The sequence below is a fragment of the Apiospora marii genome, assembly GCF_038362585.1.
Source record: "Apiospora marii strain CBS 49790 chromosome Unknown utg000009l_segment0_segment0, whole genome shotgun sequence".
Classification (NCBI taxonomy): domain Eukaryota; kingdom Fungi; phylum Ascomycota; class Sordariomycetes; order Amphisphaeriales; family Apiosporaceae; genus Apiospora; species Apiospora marii.
The window spans coordinates 1,213,689-1,234,400 of NW_027117381.1; the positions used below are offsets into that span (position 1 = coordinate 1,213,689).

General features: G+C 57.3%; 9 protein-coding genes across 9 annotated transcripts; 6 read left to right on the top strand and 3 right to left on the bottom strand.

The window, feature by feature from the left end:
• Positions 1 to 88: 88 nt before the first annotated feature.
• On the top strand, positions 89 to 2,834 carry PG985_011907 (ATPase; the record flags this gene model as incomplete). The annotated part of the gene is made up of 4 exons (XM_066831674.1): positions 89 to 326; positions 386 to 1,383; positions 1,501 to 1,615; positions 1,639 to 2,834. 4 exons carry the CDS (start codon positions 89 to 91, stop codon positions 2,832 to 2,834), a joined length of 2,547 nt encoding a protein of 848 aa, XP_066679724.1.
• A 419-nt stretch (positions 2,835 to 3,253) lies between these two features.
• Positions 3,254 to 5,286, bottom strand: PG985_011908 (Major facilitator superfamily domain- general substrate transporter; the record flags this gene model as incomplete). Its single annotated transcript, XM_066831675.1, has 6 exons — positions 3,254 to 3,406; positions 3,474 to 3,749; positions 3,806 to 3,950; positions 4,020 to 4,859; positions 4,939 to 5,036; positions 5,095 to 5,286. The coding sequence occupies 6 exons, from the start codon at positions 5,284 to 5,286 to the stop codon at positions 3,254 to 3,256; spliced, it is 1,704 nt and encodes a 567-aa protein (XP_066679725.1).
• Positions 5,287 to 6,130: 844 nt separating this feature from the next.
• On the top strand, positions 6,131 to 7,181 carry PG985_011909 (uncharacterized protein; the record flags this gene model as incomplete). Its single annotated transcript, XM_066831676.1, has 4 exons — positions 6,131 to 6,164; positions 6,226 to 6,360; positions 6,477 to 6,666; positions 6,755 to 7,181. 4 exons carry the CDS (start codon positions 6,131 to 6,133, stop codon positions 7,179 to 7,181), a joined length of 786 nt encoding a protein of 261 aa, XP_066679726.1.
• A 500-nt stretch (positions 7,182 to 7,681) lies between these two features.
• On the top strand, positions 7,682 to 10,126 carry PG985_011910 (uncharacterized protein; the record flags this gene model as incomplete). The annotated part of the gene is made up of 1 exon (XM_066831677.1): positions 7,682 to 10,126. One exon carries the CDS (start codon positions 7,682 to 7,684, stop codon positions 10,124 to 10,126), a length of 2,445 nt encoding a protein of 814 aa, XP_066679727.1.
• A 169-nt stretch (positions 10,127 to 10,295) lies between these two features.
• PG985_011911 (uncharacterized protein) lies at positions 10,296 to 11,782 on the bottom strand (the record flags this gene model as incomplete). The annotated part of the gene is made up of 5 exons (XM_066831678.1): positions 10,296 to 10,621; positions 10,688 to 11,129; positions 11,175 to 11,202; positions 11,267 to 11,514; positions 11,606 to 11,782. 5 exons carry the CDS (start codon positions 11,780 to 11,782, stop codon positions 10,296 to 10,298), a joined length of 1,221 nt encoding a protein of 406 aa, XP_066679728.1.
• Positions 11,783 to 13,695: 1,913 nt separating this feature from the next.
• Positions 13,696 to 14,712, top strand: PG985_011912 (uncharacterized protein; the record flags this gene model as incomplete). Its single annotated transcript, XM_066831679.1, has 1 exon — positions 13,696 to 14,712. One exon carries the CDS (start codon positions 13,696 to 13,698, stop codon positions 14,710 to 14,712), a length of 1,017 nt encoding a protein of 338 aa, XP_066679729.1.
• Positions 14,713 to 15,670: 958 nt separating this feature from the next.
• PG985_011913 (1-acylglycerone phosphate reductase) lies at positions 15,671 to 16,798 on the top strand (the record flags this gene model as incomplete). The annotated part of the gene is made up of 4 exons (XM_066831680.1): positions 15,671 to 15,714; positions 15,769 to 15,821; positions 15,890 to 16,058; positions 16,126 to 16,798. The coding sequence occupies 4 exons, from the start codon at positions 15,671 to 15,673 to the stop codon at positions 16,796 to 16,798; spliced, it is 939 nt and encodes a 312-aa protein (XP_066679730.1).
• Positions 16,799 to 17,265: 467 nt separating this feature from the next.
• Positions 17,266 to 18,060, top strand: PG985_011914 (uncharacterized protein; the record flags this gene model as incomplete). Its single annotated transcript, XM_066831681.1, has 1 exon — positions 17,266 to 18,060. The coding sequence occupies one exon, from the start codon at positions 17,266 to 17,268 to the stop codon at positions 18,058 to 18,060; it is 795 nt and encodes a 264-aa protein (XP_066679731.1).
• Positions 18,061 to 19,433: 1,373 nt separating this feature from the next.
• On the bottom strand, positions 19,434 to 20,404 carry PG985_011915 (HET-domain-containing protein; the record flags this gene model as incomplete). Its single annotated transcript, XM_066831682.1, has 3 exons — positions 19,434 to 19,466; positions 19,529 to 19,903; positions 20,009 to 20,404. The coding sequence occupies 3 exons, from the start codon at positions 20,402 to 20,404 to the stop codon at positions 19,434 to 19,436; spliced, it is 804 nt and encodes a 267-aa protein (XP_066679732.1).
• Between the last annotated feature and the right edge of the window lie 308 nt (positions 20,405 to 20,712).

Sequence of the window (20,712 nt, forward strand, 5' to 3'; positions counted from 1 at the left end):
CTGTCCCGTGCACTACTCCAAACTTTTGTGCTTAACTCTGTAGCTTAGCCTGTTTCGCCTGCAAGTAGCTAATACACACAACACTAACATGGATGACAACAGCGACACAGACTCCATTGCGAGCTACGAGGAGATTTACCCTCGAGACCCTGGCCAAGAACAGAAGGGCATTGGCGGCTTCAAGCTGAAGGAAGAGCGCAATGTCGAGAAGCTTCGATCGCTCGTCCTGAAGGAGGGGCTGGCTAGCAGTGAGCTTAAAGAGGGCGAGGTGCCCGACATCTGCTACGTGCTGCAATACAAAGGCTTCGGCGGCAGGGTCTATGATGGTAAGTTCCCCTTATCCTTTGCTACTGTCATGACGATCTCCCTACTAAACGCTTGATAGTCTGTCGCAGCTCTTCTCCCATCGACGTGCCTCTCGATGAAGCAGATTCCCCCAAGGAGGATTCGGACAAGTCCAAGCCTGTCTTGGAGATCCTCACGAAGGTCTCCACCACCCTCGTCAGGAATGGACCCAATGGAAGCTACTTCCCGCCACCCGGCCCCCCTCCTCCTCCGGGAATGCCCTATCCCGGATACTATGGTGGCAACGCTATGCCGAACGGCGATGAGGACGGTGTCGATGATATCGACCTGAAGATCGCCAATGTTGAGCAAACCTCGATGGTGATCAACTCGCCCTACCTCATCAATGCCTTGAAGGCGGTGGTCGAGTACTACCCGGGCAACACCGGCTTCCTGGGGGACACGGTCACCATCAATGCGCCGTATCGTCTGGTCTACCATCACCTCCCCGCGCTGTGCTACTATCGCGACCACCAGCCCGCGACGCACGACGGCGAATACGCCCGGCTGACCCGACGCCACATCAACGTCCTGGTCGACCACATGGACCAGAAGCTCGGCCCCCGCTTCGACGCCGAGCACGAGCGCCATCTGAGCAGCCCGCCCAACGCGCTGTACCGCAACCTGTGGATGCTCTACAAGCCGGGCGAGGTCGTGTACGCCAAGCACGAGAACCAGGACTACGAGCCGTACGTGGTGTCGCGGTGCTCGAGCGGCAAGGACGGGCAGCTCAAGGTCGGCTGCTGGAACCTCACCTTTGCCAACGGAGAGTTCATCCGGACCACGGACTGGTTCGACGTCGACCGGTTCTCCGACGAGGCCGCCATCTCCAGCTTGGCCGTCATCCCGGCCCGCTTCTACTGCGGCGAGGACGGCGAGGAGGACCCGGAGGATGTCGAGGACCGGAACATCCGGCTGGGCCGGCGTACGTGGGAACTCGCCAAGGGGCCTGCCTATATGAGTTACAGTGGGAACCTCGTCGACACCAGTTCCAACGCGAACTATGGGTGGCAGTCACAAGTAAATGCTGCAGGTTATGTAAGTATTGATACGCCCTTTCCCCCTTTCCGCTGTTACTCTATCACCTTTTTGTCTATTCTTTCTTTGGAACGTGTAAGAAATACCATCAGTTCTTTGCTAATCCATTCGTGGTAGATGAGTGGTCGCGTCGTGGTTGATTGCGATGGGTACAACCGGTTCGGGGCCAACGCGCCCGGCAACGGAAACATGATGCCACCCCCTGGCTTCCTCCCTGGCATGCGGGTGGGGGGTCATCCTCGCATGGTCCCTCAGCCCAACGGAAAGCGACCACCCGGACGCGACCCACTCCCTCATTCGGGGCCTGCTGCGGGTGCGCCGCCTGCCAGAGCCAAAAGGGCGTGCGGCCGAGCATCTTCGGCCGCGAGTTCGAGTCGGCCAAGCCGGTCTCGGACGAGGCGCCCGAGAGCGACCTCTACTACCTCGTCCTCACCAAGACGGTGTCGGGCTTCATCCTGGGCGAGCGCCGCTGGGGCCACTTCCACGTGCAGCACCTGCGGGACATCCAGTACGACCGGGAAGCCTTCAAGCACCTGGTGCTGGACGAGGACATCAAGCGCACGATCCGGGCGCTGACGGGCAAGTTCGCGTCGGACGGGCAGGTGACGCCCTGGCCGCGCGACATCGTGCAGAACAAGGGCCAGGGCCGCATCTTCCTGCTGCACGGCCCGCCGGGCGTCGGCAAGACGGCGACGTGCGAGAGCATCGCCGAGCTGGCCCACCGCCCGCTGCTGGCCCTGACGAGCGGCGACCTGGGCAGCACCGCCTCCGTGGCCGTCGAGCGCACCCTCGACTACTTCCTGCAGCTGGGCGAGCGCTACGGCGCCATGGTGCTGCTGGACGAGGCCGACGTCTACCTCGAGGCCCGGCGGGCGCGGGACCTGGCCCGCAACGGGCTCGTCTCGGTGTTTCTAAGGGCGCTCGAGTACTACCGCGGCGTCCTGTTCCTGACGACGAACCGCGTGCGCGCCTTCGACGCCGCTTTTACGTCGCGCATCCACGTCGCGCTGCACTACCGCGCCCTCACCGACGCGGACCGCCGCCGCGTCTGGGTCAACGGCTTCGAGCGGCTCGAGCGCGACAGCGGGGGGCGCGTCCACGTCTCGGTCGCGACGCGCGAGTACGCGTACGAGGCGCAGGAGGTCCGGGCCCTGGCCTGGAACGGGCGCGAGATCCGCAATGCGCTGCAGACGGCCGTTGCGCTGGCTGAGACCGAGGCCCTCGAGGACCAGGGTGGTGTAGTCGGGCAGGGGCACGGTCGCAACGGCCGCAACGGCGGTGGGGGCGCCGGCGCCGTCCGGGTCGAGGTCACAGAGAAGCACCTGCAGGCCGTTGTGAAAATGAGCCGTGGGTTCAAGAACTTCTTGCGCCGTCGCCAGATTCAGGATGATGACGTCGAGCAGGACGAGGAGGATCTGGATGATATGGGGTGCTATCAGCCTTATGAGTAATATATGACTGGAAAGATATGATTTACGACATTTATGAGGGCAAGGGGCGCTATGGCCTTCGCCTCCTACTATAACACCTTGGCAACAGACTGAATAGTTTTGGCGTTTCTCTTTTGTCTTTGCAGGACTACGATTGGGGAATCTCCCACAAGGGTCCCCTTGATATTCTAGCCCACACTCACTGCAACTTGAAAATATTATCGAAACTTCGTATGTTATTGTTTTAGTTTATTTTGAACAGCGTATACCTCGAGTCTGGAACTAGTAGCCACCAGTCACTAGCTCCGTATTAGTAGTGTTACCCCTATTGGCCCTCTTTTCAACATTCGTTGGCAACCAAGATTTTAGCATGCAACACCTAAAACAGCCAGAATCCGCCGAAGGGACCTTGATGCGTTTTTTCTTCGCTACTCAGGCTGTTATACGGCTAGAGTCCTGTTCGGCTTGTCCTCTGGCCCATTCTTGGTTTCCTGCTCGACCTGTTTCTCGCCGGCGACTTTCTTCTTGATCGAGATCCACGCGCAGCAGGATACCAAGACGAAGGCGATGGCTGGCGATGCTGCTGGGATGTACTATTGAGATATGGTCAGCCGGAGGGAGGAAATAGCGGTGTCCACGGAGGGCTGCATGACGACTTACGAATACATCGGTGATAGCATTGCTGTATTCTCGGATTACCAATGGCAGCTGGGCGGGCTCTACGACGGATCCCAGATTCGTGGCTCCAGCCGAGATCACTTTCTGCACTACATCATCGTCGACGACGGTAGAGAGGTTGATGATCAAGCGTTGCTGGAACAGCGCCTGGCCGGCCGCGAGAAAGACGGCACAGCTCGTGGAAATGACCATCAGGAGGTTCGAGGCCCCGATAGGGACGAGTTCTTTGGGAAGGGAGGCCTGCATGCCGAGATGGGCCTGATGGAAAGGATCAGTCTTGTCCACGATGATACAACGAAGCCTGGGAAACCTACCAGATTGGTCGAGAGTGCGTAGCCGACGCCGCCAAATATCTGATAGCCTATCCAATGGCCGTCGGATATCCCAGGGTATATTATGCTGAGTAATCCGCCGCCTATGCAGACGAGGGCCTCCGAGAGCATAAGAAAGGGGTTCCACCTATCAGGTCTCAAAGTCAGCACTGGTCCACATAAGGTTTGTATGTACTGGGGTGTAGTCCCCACTCACCAGCCAAGCTGCATCACGATGCCAGAGCCTATGAAGGACGCCAGTACATCCGATATAACCGTCGGCAAGTAATAAGTGCCACTGCTGACGGGCGATGCCCCCAACACCGCCTGGAACCAGATCGGCAGCCAGTAGATGATAATCTGAAAGGGCCCGTTGATGAAAAAAGAGCCGGCGCAAATGAGCGCCACGTTCCGGTGCGCCGTAAAGAGCCGCGGCGGGATCAGGGCGTCGTCCTGCATGTGCATCTGCCAAGGCACGAAGAGCGCCATGGCGACCCCGAACCCGACGAACAGCCCGACCACGACCGACGACTTCCAGGGATAGTCCACGCCGCCCCACTGCAGGGCCAGGAGCAGCATAACAACAGACCCCGCGAAGAGCGCGAAGCCCAGCCCGTCGAGGCCCTTAAACTTGCGCTTCAGCGATACCTTCTCGGTCTCGGCCGGCCGCAGATGAACCAGCAGGAAGAACAGCGCGGCCGCGAAGCCTCCGACGGGGAGGTTGATGTAGAAACACCACCGCCAAGTGACGTGCTCGGTAAAGGCGCCGCCCAGCGGGGGCCCGACGATGCTGGCGATGGAGAAGACGGAGGCCATGGTCCCCGTGTAGATGGCCCGCTTGTGGAGGGGGATCATGGTCGTCAGGAGGGCGAAGCCGCCGGCAAAGACGCCGGAGGCGCCGAGGCCCGCGACGGCTCGGCCGACGATGAGGGCCGTCGAGGAGGGGGTCAGGGCGCATACCAGGCTGCCTACCTCGAAGATTCCTAGCCATAGCAGGTAGCAGAGCTTCTTGTTCCAGAGGGTGTACGTTTTCCCGGCCAAGGGCTGGGTGGAACATCTATTGTGCGTAAAAGTTGGTCAGATACCTTCCTACGGCTTGATCGTGCCCTCCGACGGTCCCTTTCGCGCTTACTTACAGGGCGAGCATAAAGGCGGCCCCGTACCATCCCACGTCCTTGACCGAGTTGAACTCGGACGTGATTACCGGCACGGCTGTCGCGATCAGACTAAAGTCCTACGGATTGTCTATCAGCGAGATGGGCCATGTCCAAGTCACAGTGATGGCGGTTTACCAGGCCCACAAGAAAAGTGCAAAGGCAAATAGCCAGGTGTATGATTAACAGCTTGGCACCTCGAACCTCATTTTCGGGGTCGATCGAGTCATCCAGTGGCTCGGGAGGTTCTTCCTTGCTCTCAACATACGGGCTTCGCACCTTCTGCACACGTGCTGCCTCCTGCTCTTTTTGGCCCGACTGTGGATTCATGCTAACGGTGGATGCTGTCGAAGATGTAGATGGAGGAGAAGGAGTCAACAACCCTGATGCGAAACTCAGGGCGTTAGCTTCAGTGTCAAACATTTGGGGGAAAAGGAACCAAGAAGGTAAGAAATGAAGGTGTAGGGAAGGAAGGAATGACTATTGGAGCAACTTGCACATGAGGATACTCCGGGCAAGACGGCCGCAATGAGAGACAAATATTAGGAATTCAGCAGCGCGGCTCGATATTTCATTTCATGCCCAAAGGCACATGAGCGTGTGCACTTTTTCAAAGGACAATCCGAACCAACCGCAAGTCGGCACGTTTATCGTGGGTTGTGACTCTTTTGCCCGTGTCAGACGCTTAGTTGGTTGAGATTGCATCAATCCACCTTGACCCCTTGCTGCTAAACCCGGCCTGTTGGTGGGTTGCATTAGCTGCCGGGTTGGGCGCCTGATCCCTGCCGATGGCCTTTGACATGTCCACCCTCTGAGTGCACTTTCGCGACAGGGATGGGTGCTTGACAATCCATCCCATCGGTGCCCTAGCGGCAGAATCTACATTGCAGCGTTAGTGGAGGCTTATACGTCTATCCATGTCCTCATCATCCCAATTTGGATAAAGATTGTCAGCGCAGGAAGCAAGGGATGCCATGGGTATCACCAACGGTAATCTTGTTGGAGACCATGACCTGAAGAGTGAGGGGAGTGGGTTGACGGAATCTAATCTAGCCGCCGGACCATGACAACATATTTTCCTTTCCTATCGTTCGTAGCATCCCTACGCAAAGCTTCTGAACTCTATCCATGTGTAAAGTCGTCAGTCTTCTTCATCCAGTAGTTTTCCACCGTTATGTCGACAAAACCTATCCGTGTTTGGCTTGCTCGTGAGTCTAAACAAGAGAAACCGTGATATACAAACGATGACGTCCTGACTGAGTGGCACAGCTCCGGGTCCCAACCCTTGGAAGGTGGTGGTGATCCTGGAAGAGCTGAGCATCCCATACGAGATTGTCTCCATCCGATTCGAGGACATCAAAAAGAAACCCTTTACTGACCTAAATCCCAATGGCCGAGCCCCTGGTGAGTCTGATTGTCTTCTTCAATAATATAACGGCATGGCTCTCGGAATCTACTGCGGCTTACTCGTGGATCATCGTCTGTTCGTCTGTTTCTGAGTTGATGCTGATGCCTCCTAGCAATTGAGGACCCCAACACCGGCCTCGTCCTTTGGGAGTCGGGGGCCATCGTGACCTATCTGGTCGAACAATACGACACGAACAACGCTCTTTCGTACGGGAAAGATGATTTGATGAACAAGCACCACATCAACCAGTGGCTCCATTTCCAGATGAGCGGCCAGGGCCCGTACTGGGGCGTCGCCGGCTGGTACGTACTCCGCATTTGATCACAGTTTCCCGCCACACCATCAGTCAGAATCTTGCTCATTAACGGCCGCATGACCCGTGCATCACAGGTTCAACTGCTTCCACCCCGAAAAGGTCCCCTCGGCCATCGAGCGCTACAACGACCAAGTGAGACGCGTCCTCGGCGTCCTCGAGGGCTGGCTCGCGGCCAAAGAGGAAGATCAGCAATGGCTCGTGGGCGACCGGATCACGTACGCGGACCTGGCCTGGGCGACGTGGAAAGACCGGCTCGACAGCGTGCTCCTCTGCGACGCGGACCGGAAGTTCGAGGGGTTCCCCCGCGTGCGGGCCTGGCACGAGCGCATGACGGCGCGGCCGGCGTGGAGGGCGGCCATGGCGGCGCGGGCCCGGCTCATGGACGAGCAGGGGCTGGACTGGAATGGCGTGCCCAAGGGGTTGGGGTCGTTCTCTGAGTATGAGGCGAAGATCAAGGCGGGAGAGGAGGTTGTGGCCATGCCGAAGAGCGACAGGCCTTAGGCTTGATAGATAGTGGACACGTGAATAGCGACAGAATTGTTTCGAATCTAGGCTGTTTTTTTATGTGTGTACTCCGCCGGGGAGTAACGATTGTAAACGGGTGTGGACTCGATCCAAGCTTCATAGGTTTGGCCACGACGTTGTGAGAACAGAAGTGGGGGCTTCTCGGGAAATCGTTCGCCCCCTTTTTAGATTCCGCCACTTTCTTGCCTTTTGATCAAACACAAGCAATGCGGTGCTACTTCCAACCAGAGCTGGCATTTCAAACAGTTGCCAATCATATGTCGTGACCGTCCCAATGGCAGCAAACATAACATCACTGTGCACCAACCCCGCTTTTGGAGAGGCACTTGGCGCAAGTTAGGGACTCACCGGCCAAACAACAGCATATTTCACATGTGATATACACTTGCCATGAGCGAGACTGTCTCGCATTTCTCCGTCTTCATGTCAACAAAACCAGAGTTTATTGCGCATCAAGATTGAGAACAAACTGAACAATGGACCAGTACAAGTTCCCAAGCGAGCCCGTCGCCAACGAGGAATCCACGGTCAAGGGGCCGCAGTACCGCTTCACCATCATCAACGACAAAGTGCTCCGGTACGAGTGGGCCGAAGATGGCGTCTTCGAAGACCGCGCGTCCACCTTTGCCATCCACCGCAAGTTTCCCAAGCCCGAGTTCCGCGTCCGCGAGACCGAGGCCGAGCTCAGCATCATTACGCCGTCGCTGCACCTGACCTACGACAAGAAGCGCTTCAGCCCCAACGGCCTGGGCGCGACGTTCACGGCCAAGATGACGGACTGGGGCGCCGAGTGGCGCTTCGGGGAGGAGCCGACGGGCAACCTCGGCGGCACGGCCAGGACCCTGGACGGCGTCGACGGGCGGTGCGACATGGGGGCCGGCATCATCTCGAGGGACGGGTACTCCGTCCTGGACGACAGCGCGAGCATGCTGTTCGACGGCCAGGGCTTCGTGACCACCCGGCGGCCCGGCGACCGCCTCGACGGGTACCTGTTCAGCTACGGCCACGACTACCGGGGCGCCATGGAGGCCTTCTACGCCGTCTCGGGCCGCCAGCCGGTGGTGCCGCGGTGGTGCCTCGGCAACTGGTGGAGCCGGTACCACGCCTACGACCAGGCCGAGTACCTGGCGCTGATGGACCAGTTCCGCGCGCACGACGTCCCCATGGCGGTGGCCGTCGTCGACATGGACTGGCACTGGGTGCGGGGCGACCACGTGCCCCACACGGGCTGGACGGGCTACACCTGGAACCGCGACCTGTTCCCGGATCCGGCCGGGTTCGCCGCCGCGCTGCACCAGCGAGGGCTGAAGATGACGCTCAACGACCACCCGCACGCGGGCATCGCGCACCACGAATATTCCTACGACGAGATTTCCAAATTCCTCGGCCACGACACCGCGCACCGCGACCCGGTCCAGTTCGACCCGGCCTCCCCGCGGTTCCTGCACACCTTCTTCAACGTGGTGCACCGGAGGCTCGAGGAGCAGGGCTGCGACTTCTGGTGGATCGACTGGCAGCAGGGCTCGCACACGCGCACGCCCGGGTTCGACCCGCTCTGGCTGCTGAACCACTTCCAGTTCCTCGACACCCAACAGCAAAATCAAGCGCGCGGCGGCGGTGAGTCCATCATCTTCTCGCGCTACGGCGGGGCGGGCAGCCATCGGTACCCCGTCGGCTTCTCGGGCGACACGGCGGCGACGTGGGACTCGCTGCGCTTCCAGCCCGAGTTCACGGCGACGGCAGCCAATATCGGGTATGGATGGTGGAGCCACGATATCGGGGGGCATCTGCCGGGGTATCGCGACGACGAGTGCACGGCGCGGTGGGTGCAGTTTGGGGCCTTCTCGCCCAACTTGCGGCTGCACTCCACGCTCAGCCGCTGGATGTCCAAGGAGCCGTGGCTGTATCGCGAGGAGTGCATGAGGGCGATGAAGGAGGCGATGCGGCTGCGGCACCGGTTCGTGCCGTACATTTTCTCCTTCAATGCCGGATCGGGATCTTCTGGCAACTTGCCGCTGGTCCAGCCGCTGTATTGGAAATACCCTCAGCGACCGGAGGCATATCGATACCCGAACCAGTACTTCTTCGGGCAGTCGCTCGTGGTGGCGCCCGTGGTAACTCCGCGGGACAAGTCGACCAGCCTCGCCAAGACGCGGGCGTGGCTCCCCCCGGCTCGACACGTGGATATCTTCACTGGGACCGTCTACGACGGCGACCGGGAGATCGATTTGTACCGCCCCTTGGAGCATATCCCCGTGCTGGCCCCCGAGGGTTCCATCATCCCTCTGGACCGGGAGAAAGTGCCGGCGAACGGGTGCCCGAATCCTGACGGTTTCGAAATCCTCATAGTCGTAGGTCGCGACTGCCAGTTCGACATCATCGAGGACGTGCGAGATGATCACAATTGTTTTTATTTAGCACCACTGCGGGCCGACGGCTCTCTTCCCTTGCGCACCATCCCCATCCGGTTCGACCAAACCGCCGGGCGGCTGTCAATCCCACACACGGAGAAGAAATGGACTATCCGGTTTATTTCGGCGAACTTTCAGAGGAATGCCATACTCCGCATCGATGGCTTATTGGCTGGATCCTTGTCGCTCTACTACCAAATCAGCCCTCGAGGTCTTTGCAGCACCGTTTTAGAGGTGCCGCCGGCTACATCAGGGCTCAGACACGAGGATGGCGCGATCACGGTCGACGTCGGTCCCGACCCTCAACTCAACGTGGTTGACCCTCGTAAGGCTTTGAGTCGGCTGATCAACGACTTCCAATCTGACTTCCACACCAAAGACAGGCTATGGGAGATTGTCGAGTCCAAGCAGCCTGCTTCGGTCAAGGCAAGCAGGTTGTTGAGCCTCGGTCTGGATGAGGCATTCTACGGGCCCGTTGCGGAGCTGCTGCTCGCGGACAGCCGGTCCTAGACTGGGGCACCCACTAGTGATAGCATGTAGGGAGCGGTCATGACTATTGACAGTTAGTTAGGAATTGATATAACTGATAGTTCTCATATGTAGCTCAAGTGTTTCCGCATCAGCCATCGCGCGTGATCCTGCCTACTACCCCAGACAGTTCCCAGGATTCAGGGGCTCATCAATCACCCCTGAGCCTAGTCTCAATCGTAGCCTGATGCGGTGCCCCCGGCAGTCTCCAGATTTTGACGATGACCAGCCCCACACTCTCCAGCAACTGTCGCCATTGCGCTTCGGTCCTCTCCTTCCCGCCAATCATCAGCATCCGGAGGTCCATGCCGAACGGGAGCGCGTCGTCGCCCGGTCGGGCGGACTCGGGCAAGACCATGTCGCCGAACAGCAGCCGGGAGGTCGGGCCCATCGCTGAGATGAGGGGGCGCAGGATCGTGCGGCACTTGTCGTCGTAGTAGTTGTGCATGATTTTGCGCAGGTAGTAGATATGGGCGTCTGCATGTGTTAGTCGCCAGTCAGGTACATGACGTATCGGGTGCGAAGATGGGACAGAGGACTCACTCTTGACAGGCTGCTCATTGTAGAAATCATGCGGCATGACCTGTACCCCCTTAATACGCACAGGATCCCGGCCCCGGAGCACCGGTTCCAGATCCTGCAAGACCATGGGCGCGCCGAAGCTGCCGCCGCCGCACTCCCTCATCACGTCGACCAGCGCGTTGCCGCGGCCGCCGCCCACGTCCACGACGAACGCGCGGCCGGGCTCGGCCTCGACGGCCCGCCGCATGTCGCGGAAGGGGAACATGCCCAGGATCGGGTTCAGCGGGACCTGCGCCATGCCCTTGTGCCAGACGTCGGAGAAGGCCGGGCTCTCTTCCAGGATCTGGTAGTACGTCTTGCCCTCGGCGCCGCGGGCGTAGGCGACGGGGGACTTGAGGGGGTCGTACACGTCTTCTGGGGCGTGGGTTTTGAGGTAGTCGGATATCTTGTCGCCCGTTGTTAGCTAAATTTCAGCTTGTTTGGATTATTATATAGGACGACGACATACCTCCGACCAGGACGGCACGCTCCACGCGCTGTTCGAGATAAGGAGTTTGGGATGTCAGAACAAAGGCGATATCAGGACAAGGGTATACTCACGCGAGCAGGTGATTTGCCCGCATTGCGTCATCTCGAAAGACCGTCGACGATACACTGTGTCTGTAGACCCTGGGCTCTGGCTCCTCGAGAATACCCTGGAGGAGCACGATGTTGAGGAAGCGGGCGAGGACGGCCGGGTCCCAGCCAATCTTGGACGCCAGCTCGTTCAAATCGATGGTCCCCTCCAGCGGCACGTGGTCAAACACCCGATGCTCCACCAGGACGTTCATGGCGGGAGTGAATATATTCTGCGGCAACTAGTATGAGCCTTTTGTCCCAAACACACACTCTCTATCCCTCTCAGCGACCGACTGTAAGGGACGCAAAAGTTGAACTTACGAGGATGCGCAGGAAGGCCGCCGCCTCTGCGGGTCCCTGCAGGCCGCATCGGAGCTTGTCGACCTGGCGCAGCCGCGCGGCGCGAGTCGCGTTGGTCAGGGGGTCCTGGCTCTTTAAGGAGGCCAGGAGCTCTTCGGTCGTGGTGACCAGGTTGGTGTCAAGTGTAGCGGGCTCCATCGTTCACGACAGCTAAGTATATGAACGTGGTATATGGGCCAGCGTCTTGCATCTTCCCAAGTTGGTATCAAAGGAAAAGGGCGCGATGTGCGGGGACGTGGTTATTTTGAGAGGAGGCCTTTCTCCCTCGGTGTTCCGAATCTGTCATGCGACTGACTTCCACATGTTGTAAGGTGGCCGAAACCTGGAACAGGTGTTACACGACTTGAGAAGAGGCTTGCTATCATTGATCTCACTGGCGCTTCGTACTCCGTCGGCGGAAGGGTTAGGCTTCGCTGGCTGCATCGCTTGGTTCCAGCGCTAATAACGCAAACTCTTGAAGGCGATAACATAGACTCGAGCAAGTGAGTCATCAAAAGAGCTTCGTTACTCGGGCAAGGTTTGACCAATGGGTTTCATGCTTTTTGTGTTGTTACTGATCTAGTGGAGGGTTTGCTGTCTTCCCTTGAGCTGCCCTTCTGGCGAAAGAGTTGACGCAGCTAATAATATGGCTGAACTGAAAATAGTCGATCGCGAATGCACAACCATACTCACGCTTGGCACAAGAGTAAGCAGCCATCCATTTACCATTGCGTTGAAATAGACTTTGACCCCTGTACGTCTGTTTCTGTCGAATGCGGCGGTCTTTACTGTAAGTATCTCCCCGAGCTCCAGTCTACGGTAGTGTCATTCGCAAGGACATTTACGGCGTGCCCATCGTTCTCCGGACACATCTGCTTTCCCTCAAGGCTTGGAAATCATCGCGACTTCGGTCTTGCCAGTGGTCGTGTTCAACGCCAAAATTATCACTACCTTTGCCCCGAGAGTTCTCTACCACACCAGCGCTGTTGTTGGCTGACCACCACACACAGTGGCTGGCGTTGATTTACCACCAGCGCCGATGTGGCACGCCGTCGTTTACAACGAAGATGGATAACTGTTCGGTGTTCACGATCAACTACTGCGGTTCCGGTTGGAATAGGAAGTCGTCACCGTTCGATTCGGTGCCTTCAGCGACAGCCATGATGCTTATTTGTTTACCATTGAGCGGCAGATCTCCGGTTAATGCGGTATGTCAACACCGGCCAATGTGGTACACACCCAAAGTAAGTGCGTCGTGAGGCCGTTCATTGCCGGCTGTTAGTGGAACACCGTCGGCTAAGGTGACAGTCGGCTATATAACGTCTCAAATGAAAGTCGACCTAGCACCATACGTCGGAAACCATCCATATATGCCCGAGATATCGGGTGAATACATGATGTTCGAAGAACAGAGTGCTGTCCTGGTGATGCAGGACGTTTGATTCAACCATTTGACGATGGTATGCTGACATACGCTTTTGTGGGGAACTATTGACCGCGAGACAGCCGGGGAGGCCAGAACCTGGCCTAGACAAGCCCTCCTTATATTCTCCTATTTAGTATTCTTGGTACTTTTACCCGTTTGGCCCTCCCGATCCTGCTCGTTTAGAAGGTCTCAAACCGCCTTACGTACTACTCGTGGGCAGCATTTTCTATTGTAACTCGGCTCTACCGATCAAGTCGGTGCCCATGGTTGAAATCAGGCGATTGGGAAAGCTGTGTGTATGCCTTCCCAGCTGGCAAGATGGTTTTCCTTGGCACCCTGCTCATCGAATCCCTTGAAGCGGTTAGCGAGCTGAGTGAGCACTGGGCGAAGGGTGCTACCTGATGCGGTAACTGACGTGAGAGAATGCTGATAGTGGCAATCCGGATAGGGCCATTCGGAACCCGAGTAGTTCAGCTTGCGTAATGATCTTCAGGAGGGTCGGTACGTTGCTGGGTCCATGCGATTTAGATTTTGATATTTAATTCCTGGTCGCCAAGTCGAGTTTTGGGATGTGTGTTTATCATTATCATTATCATCACCATCGTCCTGGAAAATGCGGCTCAAGCATCGTGGCATCGCTTACGCGATGCAACCCATACTCCTGCTCACTTTAGTCCTAGCGACTCCATCTTGGGAGTCACTGAGCCCCATCGCCATCGAGCCCCGCCAAGAACATGGCGTCGTAGCTGTGGGCGAGGACGTCTACATCCTCGGCGGCATCACCACCCTGGACCCCACCCTCCAAGCCCTCCCGTCTCTGCCCATTGCGCAGGCCTACTCGATTTCCAAAGACGAGTGGCGCCGCATCGCCGACCTCCCCATCCCCATCAACCACGCCAACGTCGCCTCCCTGAACGGCAAACTCTACCTCCTCGGCGCCCTAACGGGAGTCCTAAACGTGACGGGCACGGGCACCAACTGGACCAACGAAGTCCCCATCAACTACGTCTACACCCCCGAGACCGACACCTGGTCCCCGCTGCCCCCTTTACCGGAGGCCAGCACCTGGCGCGGCGCCTCCGCAGTGGGCGTCTGGCGCGACACGGTGCTGATCGCGGGCGGGCTGACGGGCCAAGTTGCCGCCGACGGCGTGCCGCAGCCGACCGTCGCCTTCGTCTCAGCCTTCAACACGACCTCGAGCACATGGAAGACGCTGCCCGACCTCCCGGAGCCGCGCGACCACGTGGGCGGCGCCGTCGTCGACGACGTCTTCTACGTCGTGGGCGGGCGTCTCAACTCGTCGACCGAGGTGCGCGGGACCGTCTTCGCGCTGGACCTGCTGGCAGACGCCGACAACCAGGGGTGGGCGCTGCGGGCGGGCGCGATGCCCACGCCGCGCGGTGGCCTGTCGACCGCGGCCGTGGGGAGGCTTATCTACACGTTTGGGGGCGAGGGGGCCATCACGGATGAGCGGCCGGAGGGGGTGTACGATAGTGTCGAGGTTTACGATACTATGGCGGACAGCTGGGAGGTGCTGCCGCCCATGGCGCATCCGCGGCACGGGACGGGGGCGGCGGCCGTGGAGGGGAGGGTTTATATTCCGGGTGGGGCTAATCATACTAATGCGGGCGCGGTGGACACGAATGATGTTTTCATTCCTTGATGTTTGGGACTTTCGATGGGGTGGTCTGTTGATTTCTATGTGTTCCGTACTTCGTACATAAGCTGAAACGGAGGGAACTTGTTGTCGCCCTAGCTTGACCGTAGTCCGGTCTGTCTCACTTGGTGTGGTGCCCTTTGCTCAAGTGGCTTGGATTATACAACCTAGTCCTCTTTGGATATAGTCAGCTTCGGTACGACTTTTTACGCCTCTTGATGAGAATGTGTGTGGTTAGGTCGAAGCTTTCACCTTAGAAGGCTGTTGATCTTACAGACTCATGTAACTCCTCGGATGGCAGGAAGGGTGGGGTGACCTTGCCTGCTATCTGCTTACACGCGTCATGCAGGGACCCGACTGGTCGGACAGAGCTGGCAGATAAGCTGACCAAGGCCAACTCCATGGTGCAAGAGATGCTGAGTCTGGCTTCTCGATGATTAGAAATGGTTATACTTGGCTAAACCGATACCAAGGTCCAGGATAAGCTGGGTGGTGCCATCTCGGACCTGGCGAGCACCTTGGGTACATGTAGGGCACCGATTTCTGGGGAAATACGAGACAGGTGGTACACGGCCCACGGCAGCTACCAGCGCCTTCGGCTTGTTTTTTTTGAATTCAACTTACACGGCTCTGTCCTGGCCATGACTATGCCAACTTTCGAGGAGACGTCGGGATGCCGGTTAAAAGTGGAGAAACGCTTTGCGGTACGGGCATACGGCTGTTCCGCTTCCTCGGTTGTGGCATCAGAAGGAAGCCCCGTTTCTAATCGAACGTTCACTGCTCGCACAAGTGGTGGAAAGAGCGATTGATGCGCCGTGCATCCCCATTCATTCCTTCGTAAGGGCTTATGCATGTCCTGCTAACAAGGTAGGCCCCTAGTGGGAAATTGGCGCATGTCAGTTCAATCTAAACACCGGCAATCCCGCAACCATAACATAACCAGCTACTACTACCTACCGTTGAGATGGCGGATCTCCACCCCCAGCCGAAGACGGTGCTTATTACCGGGTGAGTCTGCCTGGCTATGTCATATTCCCAGCGAGGATTAACATCGCATCAAAGTTGTACGCCGGGTGGCATTGGCCACGCACTCTGCCTCGAGTTCCAAAGACGAGGTTAGCCATCCCTTTTTGGCCAATTCGTAAGGAGACGACGCTTACCATCCCGACCTGGCACCCCACAGGCCTCCGCGTCATCGCGACGGCCCGCAATGTCGACGTCCTCAAGGACTTGGCCCTGCAGGGCATGAAAACCCTCCCGCTAGACGTCACCAGCGCCGAAAGCATAGCTTCCTGTCATGAAGCCGTGGAAGAACTCACCGGAGGACGACTGGACATCCTGGTCAACAATGCGTACGTTTCGAGGCCCTCTGCTTACTCACCTGCCTACTTGTCTCTAATCTGTTCTTGGGCACATTAGCGGCCGCACGCACACGCACCCCGCCCTGGACCTCGACATGGACGACGTCCGCCAGACCTTCGAGACCAACGTCTTCGGCGTCATGGCCATGGTCTCCGCCTTCGGCGACCAGCTGATCGCGGCCCGGGGCCTCGTCGTCAACGTCGCCTCGCTGGCGGCCGCGACGCCCTACGTCTTCGGCAGCGCCTACTGCGCCAGCAAGGGCGCCGTCGCCAGCTACAGCCGCACGCTGCGCCAGGAGCTGGCGCCCTTCGGCGTCGGCGTCATGGTCTGCATGGCCGGCACCGTCAAGTCCAACATCGCCAGCCGCGGGCACCGCTCCCTGCCCGAGCGCTCCGTCTACCAGCCCATCCGCGACGTCTTCGAGAAGCGGCTCGTCTTCAGCCAGACGCAGGCCTCCGTCAGCACCGAGGCGTTCGCGGCGGCGCTGGTCGGCCGGGCGCTGGCGCGCGAGGTCCCCTGGTTCATGCGGGCTTGGCTGGGGCGGCCGGATTGGTTCTGGTTCGGGGGCATGGCTAGTCTTTTGTGGTGGACGACGCTGTTTACTGGGGAATGGGTCGTGGACTATGTCTGCTGGAACATGTTTGGGCTGGACCGGCTGCGTAAAATCGTGGATCAGAACGCAGCGATCCAAGGGTCTGATGCCGAGGACAGTAAGGCGAAGGCTCAGTAAGCAGGACTCTACACTTGACCGGAAATCACACAAACAGCAGAATTTGGTCTCCTCTAAGCCCGGTATGAAATCAGCTCAAATCACCCATAAGTACCCCTTAAAATCAGTCCCACATAGCCACATGCCACTAGTAGACTACATACTTACCTCATTGACAACTAATGGTTTCTTTCAACTGAAACACTATACGATAATCCGCAATATTGTTTCCTTCATATGCTTGATAAGCTGCACTGGGCTTGCAGTTGAATCTGACGCCGTTAAACAAGTCCACCGCGCATTCGGCTCCCTGGCCAGATGAGGAATGGCGCAATGCAGCATCCTCCCGCTTACGGTGCCCGCTAACGTAACCTGTGCACCACACCTGCTCAAGTCATGTGCAATGAGTCATCTAACATGTGTGAATTTGAACGGGGTTTACTCGTCGTCCCAGATAGGTCCTAATCACAACAACAGTCAGCCTCATCATGCCTGAATCACCACCGTCTGCCCTCAAGGTCCGCTCAGCCCAGGCAGGCGACATACCGTCGATAGTCGACCTGCTCGTCTCGGCGCCCGACGACGCTACACTGTACCAATACCCAGGCCTATTGGATCACCCCGAACTACTCGCCCCGGCGCACCGGGCCTGGGTCCGGGGACTCCTACAAGACCCCACCAGCCTGACGCGGATCGCCCTCCTCGATAGCAATGTCGTGGGCTTCAGCAGTTGGGTGCGCCGGGCGCCGGACCCGGATGATCCGGATCAACTACAACGCCTGAAGATCTCGGAGCCCCTGATACTAGATGCAGAGGAAAACCAAGACTACAGTGAGCTACTGCCATCAATAGAGCCCGACAAAGCCCGGGCCGACGCCATCGCCCGAGTGCGAGAACATCTATCCCACATCAGTCCCATCCAGTCGCTTCCGCGTTACTCCCTGCAGGGGCTAGCCGTGCACACCGCCTACCAGGGCCGGGGGATCGGGACGCTGCTCGTGCGTTGGGGGCTCGAGCAGGGCGCCGCGGAGGGCGTACCCGTATCGACGGCCGGCGAGGCGCGGGGCGTGCGGTTCTACACCGACAAGGCACTGGGGTTCCAGGTCGTGAAGGGCAGCAAGTGGTGGCTGGACCGCCACGGACAGGACATTCAAGAGCGTGACGTCGTCCAGAATGGCAACCGAGAATGGGACTATGTCCGCGGTGGTGTCTCAGGGGCACAGGTGGTGTGGCTCCCACCGGGTCTCTGTCTGGACATAGAGGGTCTCACGTATCGGGGTTAGCGCAGTACTGCAGACACAATCCCCAACAAGGGAGAAAGGAGTTACTGAGACATACGTATACAATCATCACAAAATGAGTATCTGCCCAGTCCCTTCCCGGACACCCCTGTATATGGAACAAGTCGTATCTATATCAAGGCTGGCATTCCATTCCGCGATAGACTAGCCGCTAGCCCCCTAGTTGCGAAAAATCGACGATTACTACAATATTTTCCACGGACGATTGGTAAGCCACTTAATGAAATTATTCACTGTATCACGCAAGGTGCTTATCAACTTAATTACATACACCATTACCAGCAACTGGATAAGCCCTAGCATATACAGTAAGGCTTACTTTGTTGGGAACAGTATCTTCACTAATAGTCTTGCCCCAGGAAGGTAAAGTGTGTTGCTTTTGATTACGGAGTGGGCGATGATATCGGGATTCTCGCGCAACACTTGTGGCCTGGCTTTCGAGCCAAGTGAACTTCATTATCTATTTGCCACCGAGGAACTTTTTGAAGACTGACTTCCGTCGCCCATGAGCCACCGGGTCCTGTGAAGGAGGTTCCGGTTGCGGAATGGTCATCAGGTTTTTGACCAGCGAGAATTTGACCAACAGATGCAAATTCCCGTCACCGCGATGATGCGACAAGCTGAAGTCATCGTGGAATATCTCTGCCCTATACAAATATTTGTTAAGGATGAACTCATCAAACGCCAACCGACCTTGCTTGCCCCAATAGTTTTTACAAGTCGCTGATGGACTTTGAGGCATTTCGATGTTTTTGGGTCGGTTCAGATGGATCTCTATACGCTGTATATAAAAATGAAGCGTGTCTGGCCCCAAACCGATAGCCAGGGTGAAGTAGTTTCGCCACCGGTCTATGAACTGGACCGGTTTCCACTTCACCGCGTCGGTCAATCTAACATCCTTCACAATGTGAACAATTCCAGCAGTGTCATAAGATCTCCTGAAAGTCGCAAAGTAGTCGCTTTCGTCTTCGGTGTCAACCATACCCAAACTGCACTGGTTTGGCCGTAATCCACGAAAAGTGATACTACCATGGCGAAAGATATTGCGGTCTTGTGGCGAGAGGTTCTTGCGGATGTAAACTCGTTGCCCTTGCCCCAGAGAATTTTCTCGTCCAGACTCAATCCTGGGCACCGAAAATCGACAGAAAATGGGCGTTTTTGTGCTGTGGTCAACGTCGCCTCCTGTCGTTGTAGAAAACAGTGGTATTATGACTCGTGACGTTAATACATCATTGGGGTCATCAATTGAGCAGCCGAGTGTGAAGTATTTTAGCCCATAATGCTCAAAATGCTTGTGATATGCCTCCAGTTTGGAAGGCGGGTCTGCTTCGCCCAGTTCAATCGACAGCCCCAGCTTATCCAGGGCGGAAATGCCTCTGGACGATCTTCTCGGGCATTTGACGTTACCAGATCCAGCAAAGTCTGAGGGTGATTCCGCCAAGGCACTGACTAGGCACCAAGCGCGGTCACTGTCTTCTGGGACGGCCCAGGCAAACAGGGAGTGGTCTTCAGTCTCTTTCAGAATTTCTTCCTGGAGTCGAAAAAAGGCCCTCTTCCCTTCACCATAGAGCATGGGCATGTTGATGTCGAAGATACCCATCAGGCAATAAGCGACATCCTCGGTCCTTGTGCAAGATCGATGAGACGCCCAAGACATGCGCGTGGCAATGCTGTAGTTTGCCAACCTGGCATGGTCGCCTGATCCTAAACAATCGTAATCGATGCCGGTCGCGTCGGCCAATGTCCTGCGCAACTCCCGATTCCGCGTGCCTATCCTAGTCCAGTGGACGTTGTAGAAGACAATGTCGCTAGGCGCGAGCAACTCCTGGAGAGTGAAACCCCGTGTCAGCCATCGTGAACTCGCGACGGCTTCTTCAAGCGTTGCTGCGCCTGTCACCTGTGAGTTGCTTCTGATCGGCTGACATGCTACTTTATCGCTATCGCGGTCCAGCGTCACGTCGGTCAGGTAGGCGTAGCACGCCTGAGCTTGGTTATACCATCGATACATTGAGTTGATGGCTTCGCTCAATTCCGCGGAGCTGGTCTTGTCGATGCAGCAAGTGTCCACCCATGCCCACTCCAGGCCGTCTTTGGCTGCTTGCTCGCACGTATACCTGATTTTGCGGAATCCTTCTTTGGTCGAAGCTCTGGCCCTTGGTGTGGTGTTCGGGTCATGCGCGTCCTCGTCGCCTCCCCCGAACTCAACGTGCATATCTTGCAACGTCACCTCTCCGGGGCCCCAGGTGTGGGAGAGAATAGCGTAGGGTGGAGTATCATCGCCGATGAAGTCCTTGACGAGGAATGAGTCAACAGCGATCAGACGCATCTTGTACTTTCGGTACGGATTGATGGTCCAGCGTTGCTGATGTTGAGAATACGAATTTGAAGGATGAGAAATGACACATCAGCAGAACAGACACCTACTGCTTACGCTCCCATCAGCTGCTCTGTACTCATATTGCCCCAATCATAAGCAAAAACATCTTGGCAGACTGAATACCGGTAGACGATGCGATTGCAATGTCAGACCAAAACTGCGGACCCACTGTTCGGACAAAAGATCCCAAAAGAGAGGTGATCACCTCCAGCGCAGGCAGGTGCCTACATTGAGCCTTCCTCAGTAAAACATATTGT